This window comes from Lathamus discolor, chromosome 3, assembly GCF_037157495.1.
Source record: "Lathamus discolor isolate bLatDis1 chromosome 3, bLatDis1.hap1, whole genome shotgun sequence".
Taxonomy (NCBI): Eukaryota; Metazoa; Chordata; class Aves; order Psittaciformes; family Psittacidae; genus Lathamus; species Lathamus discolor.
In genome coordinates, this window is record NC_088886.1 from 116,923,974 (window position 1) to 116,936,025 (window position 12,052).

A 12,052-nucleotide genomic window follows, 5' to 3' on the forward strand; every position below is an offset into this window, starting at 1 on the left:
GCTTCCAGCAGCCAGTCACTGTATATCTCTGCAAACTGAGGTCTCACAAAAGCTTTTTTGAAGCCTCAACCAACTGGCAGCATTAAATCCAGGTGGGTTACAGAAAACCCAGGCAGTTTTTAGTTCCTTAGTAGCAGATGGGATGCCTTGCCTGAGGCAGGCTGAGGAGGAGAAAGAGTTACAGCTCTCTGAATAACTGAAATAAATCCACATGTAGATATATGAATCCAGACAGCATGGAAGACTGAAGCAGCTAATACAGTCATGATTGCAAGGGCTTTATATGCAGCCCTGTAGGAAACGCTCCTCCTTGTAGTAAAGCATGTAATTAGAAGGCACATATTTATCTGAAGAAGGAAATCAGACCCTGCCCAGCACTGGGTCAACTGCAGTTCTCCTGCTCTACCTATTAAATTTTTAAGCTTACTTTGGGAAGCAAAACATAGAGCCAAGGTGAAGGTACTGCCAAGGTGGAGATGCAGCCAAGGTGGACATGCAGCCAAGACCTTCTGTTGTATTCAAAGAACTTTATTTATTTACAGAACTTCCATTATTCACCAAGTCAAATATCTTTTTTTAAAGGATGCTTTAAATGTCCTGGTCAAAACACAGAGGACCTGAGATCAAAACATAATGTCCCCAGCTGTTCTTGCAATCAGTGGCACTTTGTAGCTGAACAAGGAAATCACTCATGGAAAGCTCCTCAGGAAGTACTCTCATGCCTGAAAAGATGACTGGGAAGTTAAAATGGGGAAGATTATTGTTTAGTTCAGCCAAAATGTAAACTCTGGAGTCCAGCACAGAAATACAAATATAAGCTAGTTGCTTCTTCACAAATGTGAATGGATTTGCTGAGGAGGAAAATATAAAGGACCAAAAAATCCCCACTGGAAGAAAAAAAATCAACTGCCATTATTTGGCTGCATAAATTACACTTGGGCAGGGGTCACTTAGAAAAAGGCAAGTAATTATTTTGGTATTATAGTAATGAGATGTTTCCAACTATTTAATGTACTTTTTAAGATTAACTGAAAACATTTAATTTTGGATAAAAAACCAAATAAGGTTACTTATCAGGATAGAGTGCTCCTGCTCCTGGCCCAGATCAGTTTCAAAATAACTTTCACTTTTACCAGTCAAAATAAAGCAAACTAATAAAACCACATTTCAGTTGAACAGATTTTTTTTTTTTTTTTAATTTATTTATTATTTGTTTGGGACACCAATCTGAAAAATCCATTATCCACACAGTTACTTCTTTGTCTTAACCTCAAGATCTTTTCTTCTTTTAAAGGTCAGTGTAAGTCTGCCACGAGTTCTTTAATGAGAAAATTGCTTTATACACTTTAAAACACAATCATTTGCTGGGTAATCTGGCCTTGGAAAATGAAACGATTTTTCAGTGGGAAGAAAGCTGGTTTTCAGACTTGGCAGTTTATCTGAAAGAAATCATTTCCCAGGCAAAGACACAAGGGTGGTCTTATTATCATGGAAATCACTTCAAAAATTCGCTGGTAACTTACCAGTGGGAAAACTTCAATGGATGTAATTATTAATTTAAAAAGAAAGTACTCGTGCATTTTCATATTTATGTAATGCTATCAGCTATTAGTACCACAGAAACTGAAAGCAAGCTAGATAATAGCACAAATAAATATTTATAGTGTATCTAAATGATCTTAAATTACCTCTGCCACTGCCAATGTCCTACTTTGATATTTTTGTTTATAGAAAGGGACAGTTTTTATTGCCTAAAAAGCTTGGTAACAGCTTTAATTCAGTAGGGTTTTTTTCTGCCTTTTCAGATCCTGTTCCCTTCAGGAGCGTTTGTTCGAGCTGATGTGAGCGAATGGGGAATGGGTCTGACAGTGAGGATGCTGGGCAGCGACTTCAACAGCACCAGAGGTTTGTGTGGTCTATTTGATGGGATCAGTCACAACGACCTGAGCAATGTGCCTGAGGAAGACTTCATAGAGGAGTGGAGGTACAAAGCCAGAGAGGATCCCCCATGGGAGATGCTTTGTAGCACTGTTTCAAAGGGTGTTGATAGGTTTATTTCATTACATACTCCCCTAATGACCTGACAGAGAGATCTGCTTAATCTGACGAGGGAAGCCTGGAGACCCATTACCACCCTAACAGCACGGAGGATTAATTTTCAGTCAGCAGAATACACATAAGCAGCTAGTGAGAAGTTTTATATTTGCAAATGATGTCATGTAAACACATGTGTTAAGATCCCACTCAGTTGTTAAAAAAAAAATGCAGTTCTCACCCATATTAGAAAACGTAGATAACTGACAATAGTGATTAATTAAAAGTTTGGTATTTCCCTTGTTCTTTTATTCCTGAACACTAATTACAGTATGTGAGCATAGATTAAATATTACATTTTGACAAAGTGTGGTAATACATGTACCATGCTAAAACTTACTATCTACTCTACTAATTATGACAGTGAGGTTTGAAAACTTGCACTTTCTCAGACAGATGGTCTGGAACCAAAGCCAGGAGTCTGGTGCTCTAACACATCATTGTTCTTGCTCCTGTCCCTGTCCATATCCCTGTTCCTAACCATCCCGATCCCAATCCCAATCACTATCTCTAACCCTATCCCTACCCTTATTAGTTCCTATAGCTGAACATTTTCATTCCTGTTGCTGAATATTAAGTGTTCCTAATAGGTTGACTGTGTAGGTTTGTTTGTGAAGTATGTTTTGCAAATAAGGAAAAATAAGGCGTACCACCTTAACATACCTTTTAATCTGTACATGTGAATTTAGCACAAATTTTCAATTGATTTTTTAATACATTCTTTATAGATTTATTTATAAAAATTCATAAATACTTATAAACGCATACTTATAAATATTTAGACCCACTGCATTTCAGAAAATAAACAAACCTATCATATTCTGTTTATATTAAATGGGCCTAAGTAATGGCAACTTAATGGCAATTTTGACCTGTATTTACAAACTGTACCATTTAGAATACAATAGCCATCTTTAACATCTTAATGATATGATTATCAATGAGAGCTTACTTCTGGAAAGGCAATGGAGAACTAGTCTGCTGCAGGAACCAACTGCTGGCTACACAAAAAGGGGCTAACAAGATCCTTAGAATGACCAGTTCAAGGCAAGTTTGTTGAAAGATCAGAAGCCAATGCACACTATATAGGATTTTACTTGTAAAATATTGAGGAGTTTTCTAGTGCTTGGCACATATAATGGAGATACTTCAGGGAAGTCAGGAAAAGCTCCTACTAAGTGAGAACGGCAAGAGAGGTGATGAGTTTCACCTTGCAGTACTCTCAAGGGTGGATTCTCAAGAACCCTTCAGACCCTGGTTAAAAAAACAAGCCAAGGAAAAGGCTAAAGTCATCCCCAGAGAAGACTGAACCAGTCTCTGATCTACCCATGGAGAAATGACACAGTAAAAAACAAAACTGAGAGGGTGATTTTTCTGCTGCTCTTTTAAATTTCATTTTAAGTAACATTGAAAGCATGTTAGGTTTTCTTCAGCATGTGAAGCTAGTCTGAGTGCCCACTATCTGGCAGGTCAACTCTTTCCCTGGCTTCCACCTCTTCTCAAGCATCTGCAGAGCTCTGAATGGCATAGATCTCTTTTAAAGGCCAGCTTTCTAGTGAAACTTTTAAACAGTAAAACAACATCAGAGCCTCCTTGCCCTTAAAACACATCCAGACAAAGAACAGCTGAATTTTAAAACATTATTTTAAGTAGGTAAAATAAATTCTGCAAATTATTTTTTCAAGTCTTCCAAGAAACCAGCAGGAATGCTATTGATTTTGGAGTCTCTCTCTATGATAACATCCAACACAGTTTAAAAAACTTGTCTTTAGTTCTTCGTTGATTATAATGGGCAGCTAAGAGGAATGATAGTCTAGCCGTCTTATGTGGGCAACAGAAGGCACATCCTAGCTCACTGAGGTGCTGTCTATATGTGCATGCCTGTGAAGAAGGATGTGGTTTCCAGTGGGTCCATACTTTCCACACCATACATCCCCATCCTGTTGGCCAGGATGGGATGGATGGGAGGTATTTGGTTTCACATGGGAATAACAAAAGAATTTGTTTCAATAAAGTATCAAGACAAAAGAGCTTCAGTTTACTGAAATTTTCATTTCTGTTTTCAGTTTCTGTCCTGATTCTGGAGCAGTTTATGTGATTATCTATCTATCTATCTATCTATCTATCTATCTATCTATCTATCTATCCATCTATCCAGTGATAATTACCCTGGACTCTAGTTTGTGTAGTATTCCCTCAAAGTAAGAGTTACTTCTGCCTTAGTTTCGGTTTGCAGTTAGCTCATGATGCGAGTCTGGGCAGCTTCAGCTGCAGGTAACACCACCTTGCAGAGCCAGGGGAACAGGGCACGCAGGGGCACTGACTCAGACACTAAACTGCATTCTCCAAAGGACCTCAGTCACCAGATATGTTTTATCATCCTAGACCGTAGCAAAGTGCAAAACAGCATGTCCATTTCTGTGAGCATGAACACCATCTTGTTGTATCACATTGTGTTCTGCTGGGCTCGCACACTAGGAAAAATGGTTTCATAAATGTCTGGGCTCGCGTTTCAGAAGGAGAAATTGGTTAATTTCTCTTTTGTCACTGTGATGTTTTATTTAAAAGTTAGTATGCATCAATGGTCAAAATCATATATGCCATTTTCAATGTATTTTGGAAAAATTTGATAAAGGCAATTGCATTTTGTATAAAAGTATCTAGTGGCTCCAAAATGTTGCCAAATACTTTCACTTTCCTGAAGTATCTTCTATGTTCTGGCTGCAAGACAAAATTAATGCCAAAATAATTTAAAATTTTGGTGTTATTTCAAATTTGGCTGGAAGTAAAGTGCTGCAAACTACTGAGACAAGAAGCATATCCTTTGCTATGAAGCTCCAGGATTCCTCTTGTGCTGCACAAATAAGATCAATAATTTTACACTCATGAAACTTCTGAAGAAACTGTAATCATGGCTGTTTATTCAAACTGAACTCTCTATAAAGTTCATCCATCATTAAAGCTGGACTAAATTAAAAAGGGGGAAAAAAAAGCAATCATTTCACCTTGTTTGATAATCTAGCCTTATGATCAATAGAAAACTGCTTTGTCAAAAGAAAAACGCAAAGAAAGCTCCATTGGAAGGCAAGAACAAAATGAAATATGCATAAAAATATTTTAGAGGAAAAAACCCATTTGATTTTCATAAGAAAGCACTTGAAACAAATAAAACTTTTTTTTTTTTATTATTCTCCAAGCAGTACCAAAGTCACACCAGGGACAAATCCAAGGCCTTATTTCATGTATAATATGAAAAGCGTAACCTGCATCTTAAAGGAGGTTCTGCAAAGAGAAGTCAAACAGCTAGGCAGTGCTCCATCAACACACTTAAGCGTCTGTTACTTAAATGTCCCTATGCAGTGCTTAAAAATGTACAGGACAACTCAAGAAGGGCAGTGCAAAAACAACTAAAGAAAACAGAGGTTGAACTTACGCATTTTCTTAAGTACTTTGGTAGATTGGGGATTTATACATTCCCCAGCCTCAGGGAAAGAAAGTTTACTTGCTATTGTAAACTAATTTGTTGAAAGTTTTCTTCCTCTAATCTCTTTCTATTTTTAAATCAGAATACCTCCAGGAAAGAGTTTATTTGATAAGACTCCAGCACCTTCTGAGGCGAAGGAAAGAAAATATTACTGCAGATGTCAGAAGAAGAACACTAAGTCCAGAAACATGCTGAATGCCTTTCAGACACCCTTCCCACAGTCCTCTGGTTGCCATTATGGCCATGTGGATTATAGCTCTGCAATCCCATATCTAGATGTTACGTCAGAGTTTGTCACTCACTTAGAGTCTGCTTTAAAACAAGACGAGATGCTGTTGACCAAGTTTTTTGCTCAACGGCATCCACCTAAATCAGTCCAAAAGCGAGGTAGCCCCAAGGACCAATTAAAACCTCTTGCACACAATGTTTCCATGAAAAGAAACAGTTCCATTAACTCTACCAAACCATCAAAAGCCTCAAGGAGAGCAAAAAGGCAAGATGACTATTATGAATACTTTCACCCATTGCATGACCCAAGCCAGAGAGACTCGGACAGCTTTGCATATTTTTTCCCAGAGGATTACTTTGAAGGAGATCGGATGAAGCTTCCACTGTCATGGCCCACGCCCAATGGCCTAACAGCTGCCAAGGCTCTGGAGATTTGCCACCAAATTCTTGCAAATTCCACCATTGGGTTAGTGTGTGAAGCTCTCCTTGGAAAACAGATGGATGAGGCAATTGATATATGCCTTTCAGATCTGCAGCTCAAAGATGATGTGGCTTCAGTGAGGGCACTGACAGCCCTTTTGGAAAATGAATGCGAAAGAAGAGTACTAGGAAACAGAAACAGTGTGTTTCATGCAGAAAACCATCAAGAAATCCTCACTGTCCTCCAGTGTCCTGCTTTTTGTAATGGCAACGGACAATGTACTGAACTGGGCTGCCAGTGCTTTGAAGACCACAGCTCCTATGATTGTAGCATTGCCAAAAGTAAGTAAAAAATTCTGTTTGTTCCTACCCTACCCATCTTTACATAGCATTAGAATTATTACGTAGAACATCTGCACAGAGTTGTTTGCTCTTCAAACAGTGCTACCAGTAAGGTATTTGATGAATTAGTAATCAGGTTTTGACCTTGAAGAGAAGATCAAAATATGTGGTTGGCTGGTCCTTCACTTTTTCACCTGAGTAACTTTTTAAAAATGGATTTTACAAGCCCCTTAGCAAATTGGTTTTGCAGAAGTGATTTTCTTTACATCTGATCTATCACCAGCATGCTGACAAGCAGGCTTCTGACAAAAGAGAGGGTCCTGCTCACCTTGTGGTCAATATTCATGTTAACACTGTATAGATACTTCTTTTTTTCTTCTGATCAACAGAGAATAACATTTGAAAATTAATCTGAAACAGCTTACTAGTAACAAAATAAACAAATAAATAATTGAAAGTAACAAAATGAGCAGGTAACACTGTCAAAGCCATAAAATAGCTACATAAAATAGGACATATTTGAACCTGCAGACCTGATTCTGCAGATTTTTATGTATTACAGATACAGAGAAGACTATCCTACTAGGTTTGTTTCTTCTTTATAGTTCAGCTTCTTAATGGTGTGAATACTGACAGTGCTTGAAACTAAGCACATGCATATATGTTAGCATTAATTTCAAAACATAAGCCCAGCCTAGCAAACCACATAAGCTTATGCTTGAAGTTACAAAAAGGTACTTAAGGCTCAGCTGTACAGTTGAGTTCCTGAAGCTTAAGAATTCAGCTAAACTGAAATGACAAGGTATGCTCTCTTAACCCAAACCAAATGTAGCGAAAAGCCTTTTTCTACAATGCTTAGAGCATTATTCTGTATTTAGGACAGGTAAACATATATAGGGTCAGTTACCATAGCTTAGCTGAGACTCTGGAGACCCAGGAGCTCAGTGACATATCTGATACCCCAAAGCATTTACCAGCTGGGATGGGATTACCCACATACTTGGCAATAAGAATATCTTCAGTGTGTTGATTTAAAGTGGTTTAAATATACCCCAACATTTGTTTTTAGTTTGGGTTTGTTTTTCAGGGGGTGTGGGGTTTTGTTGTTGTTTTTCTTAATGGCAGGCTAAAACCTACAGGATCATCTCTTAAGTGTGGAAAAATGAATTCTCTTTCATGGAGAGAACAACTGACACTAGTGACTGGAAAGCAAGTTGAGCAACTTTCCCGTTAAATGTCCAACATACAATTCAATGTTTAACTTCATTTCTCTGTGAAATGATCAGGTTAGTGGGGTTATTTAGAAAAGATTTTTAAATTTTACTTTATTTTGCTATGGTTGAAATCCCTCAGATTAAAGGAAAATAACTTCATTATGACCTTTCAAGTAAAAGCTAATGGCACCTTTTCTTCTTGCTGTGATATCAAATATAAACAAGGACAGAATAAGAGCACAGCCTGAGATTGCACAGGGAGGTAAGACGTGAAAACAAACATGTATCAGCTGTGGCAAAGACACCATAAGCCATTACTACTCCCTGATCTGCCTTCTTTGTTCGTCTCTCACTTTTCTACAGCTGAGACAAATGTGATAGTTGGTCTTTCTTTGAAATCACTTTTCTTGTGGGAGGCTGGTTTATTAGAGTTCATCAAATGATTCCCTCTAGTTTTCCAAAGAATCACTGTCACTCCAACTTTCCCCAGCAGACTCCTGCTCCCTCCAATGCCACTCACCTGGAAAACCACCCTGCTACTCCAGGGCTCCCATGGTGTCTCCACTGAGAGCTGCTCCATGGAGGCTGAGTTTTTAGCATAAACATCTTAGCCTGGTACCTGGGGAAGCCAGCCTGGTGCTGGACCTGCAAAAGAGCAGCATAGTTGCAATTAGGAAAGTATAAATTTCTCTTAATGTTTATACTGCTCCATTTGCTGGGAGTGAGTCTGTTAATGTTGTGACAAAATTAACATTGACAGCTTCAGCAGTTTTCCTAACACAAGGCAGAAGGCCCTCTTCCAAAATTCCCATGCAGTTTTCCCAACATTTCAAGGGCAATGTTTGATTTTAAAAGAAAATGGCCCTTCTTCTCTCTATCATACTGTATACAACCCACATTATCTTAGCTTCAGCTAAGGACTTGCTTTTTTTTTTAACTCACACCTGTGGAATATTTTCTATGGGTGTAAATGTTAAGTACAAATATTACTTTTTTATTTAAGAAAACCTACAGAACATATTAAGAATAACTTCCTGAGGAGAAGAATGCTTTCTGGCTAAGTAAATTGAGCTCAGGAAAGAAATCATTAAATAAAATTGTAGTAGAAATTGCCATTTTGAGCCACCAGTACTTATTATTTTCTTGAGGAAAAGGTAGTGGCAGAACTCTCTGATGCACAGGGTATGTCTTCCGAGGGGTGCACCTGACCCAGGGAACATTTACTATTAATTTTTTCCACCACACTAGGGAGATGAGAGGGAACTAACTTTAATCACTAAAATCCTCTCTGTGAAATATTTTTTCCTAACTGTAATCTATCTGCCAGCTTGTACAGGGTAAAACCCTGAACATGGAGCACAGTTCAGAGGTATAGACCCCTCAGTCCACAGAAATCTCTGTGCTGTTTTATGCATGGAAATGAGGATCTTAAGGAGGATTTGTTGTTTCCAAAATATCCTGGTAGACAATAAAACTACTTAGGCATTTGCTGTGCATCACACATCCTAAAGAAAATATTAATTCAAAATATTTTACAACCTGTTTTTCATTAAAATGGGGAGTTGGGGGAGAAAGCACCTCATTAGCAAATAAAATTATTAAAAAATTTTGCCCACAGGCTAATAAAAAAAAAAAAATAATCTATCAACATTTTTGAGAAGCTCTTTGTCAAAGAAGGGATCCTCCTTCATATAAAAACCCAGGGTTTGCTTGGATGGGTTTGGTTCGCATTGTTTGGATTGTTGTTTTTTCTCCCCCAAAATGAAGAGACTGAAAATAAAAAGGATCCATGTCCTGACTAAAGTTACCTAAGATATCATGGTATTTACAAATGGGGGCAATGGGAATCAGAAGAGTTGTAAACACTTTCTGTAACATAGGTTCTACAAATGCAAAACATTTCAGGAAATATACCTTTGACTCCATAGATTGCTATCGCTTGACTCTTCCCAAAGCACAGTGCCAGAACAGTCATTGGCTTCTCCATGTGGTGGGTGAGTGGGAGGCAGTATGAATTTCCCTCAGCGCTGGTGGTGACATTTTGAAGATTGTCACCATATAAGTCCCTTTATAGAGAAGGGGAACAACACTGAAAATTAACTTCTCAGCATGTTCACTGGATACTTGCCAATTTACTGAAGACCAGTGATTAATTAGTTAATTATACTAATTTCAGTTCTAAAGATGGGATTCCCTGAGGGTTATCGTCCCTCATATCGTTGTGTCCATGCTCTAGTCAGCTCATCCTTGAGTCATCCTTTCACATCCTTGTGGAGGCTTAATCAGCTTCAAACAAAGGGGTCAGAACAATCCTATCAAGGCCTCCCATGGTCAAATGCAAATGGGATTTGCCTGAGACAAGTTCAGTTTTCTGTCTCTGACTCACACTATGGAATGTAATGTGTATGCATGGAATGTATGAAATGGAATGGAATGTATGGAATGTGTTTGAGACAAGCTCAACGTCCAGGCTCTCACACAGAAATAAGGAGATGATGAAGCATTTGAAGAACAAGCTGACTGTGAGCAAAATTGAGGAAAAGTAAATATTCCTGAAAAATTAAAACCAAGGTAATAACTGTCATGATTAATTTGCAGGACCTTTTCCTGTGTCTTTTGTATAACTGTAGAGAAGCTAAGAGACGACTTCGAACAAGAAGTTGATTTCCACATTAAGCATGAAGAGTGAAAAGTACTGCCACCGTCTAGACAGAATCAATGTGATGAACTGCAATGACCTCCATGTATTACAGACTATTTATGAATTCATCTATGAGCATTCTAGAATATTCTTTCTATATATGCAAAAATACAGAAACTTGTATCTATAAAAGTACCCGATCTTGCAATTGCAATGTAAAGCAGATCTATATGTCCAGCCAGAGGTCAGATCCCCTATAAGCAGAATTAAATCTTAGCTGTGGCATGCCAATCACTGTGACATTATAATACTTCGAAAAGGTCAGCCAGTTAATTTGGTACAGACAAGCAAGAAAAGTATTAGTGTGAGCTTCACCTTTAGCTTTTCTTCATTTTTTTACTTTCATTCACAACATTTTTAAAGATATTTGCTTGTTTTTACATTTCATAGGCAGAATGTTCTACATACCATACAATCATAGAGTTATTTAGGTTGAACCCCCAAGGTACGCATGTCATCTCACACCTATTTGCAGGGCAAAGTGCTACAGCATAACACAATAAATATATGCTTCTTAAATGGCAGTTCAAAAGCATGGAAGTCCTCAGAACTGAAGTCCTGTTGACATCACTAAACCCAGGATTTCACACCAGAAAGGCCATTAGAGATGAAGAATCAAGATCAATCTCAGAAATAAAGCTATGTTCCAACCAGAACAGCCTAAGTCCCCTGACACCAGCTCAGGCACCCTGACCTGGCTGGCAGGATGTAGGCAATCAGCATTGTGCAAGCACAGGTGGGATAAGCCTTTGGAATTTTGTACTAATAAGTAGAGGTTCTGTAGAAAAGGAAGAAAAGGAAGAAAAATTAAGAACTGAATTAGGTTTCTGCAGGACATATGAAACTGCTGCCTCTTTCACTTTCTTTTAAAAAGAACAGAAGAAACAGAAGAATGTATCTTGATATTGGAAATGTTAACTCTTAATCATAGAATAGCCAGGGCTGGAAAGGACCTCAAGATCATTTAGTTCCAACCCCTCTGCCATAGGCAGGGACACCTCACACTAAACCATCTCACCCAAGGCTTCATCCAACCTGGCCTTGAACACTGCCAGGGATGGAGCACTCACAACCTCCCTGGGCAACCCATTCCAGTGTCTCACCACCCTAACAGGAAAGAATTTCCTCCTTATATCCAATCTAAACTTCCCCTGTTGAAGTTTTAACCCGTTACCCCTTGTCCTGTCACTACAGTCCCTGACGAAAAGTCCCTCCCCAGCATCCCTATAGCCCCCTTCAGGTACTGGAAGGCTGCTATGAGGTCTCCACGCAGCCTTCTCTTCTCCAGGCTGAACAGCCCCAACTTCCTCAACCTATCTTCATACGGGAGGTGCTCCAGTCCCCTGATCATCCCTGTGTCCCTCCTCTGGACTTGTTCCAGCAGTTCCATGTCCTTTTTATGTTGAGGACACCAGAACTGCACACAATACTCCAGGTGAGGTCTCACAAGAGCAGAGTAGAGGGGCAGGATCACCTCTTTCGACCTGCTGGTCACGCTCCTTTTGATGCAGCCCAGGTTACGGTTGGCTTTCTGGGCTGCGAGCACACACTGCCGGCTCATGTTCATTT

General features: G+C 38.9%; 1 protein-coding gene across 1 annotated transcript in view; it reads left to right on the plus strand.

Annotated features, from left to right (window-relative positions):
• LOC136010049 (von Willebrand factor D and EGF domain-containing protein-like) overlaps positions 1–12,052 on the plus strand; it is a 183,118-nt gene that overhangs the window by 79,889 nt on the left and 91,177 nt on the right. The window contains 2 exon segments of the mRNA XM_065670656.1: positions 1,806–1,984; positions 5,661–6,568. Of these exon segments, the coding sequence (XP_065526728.1) occupies positions 1,806–1,984; positions 5,661–6,568 (1,087 nt within the window).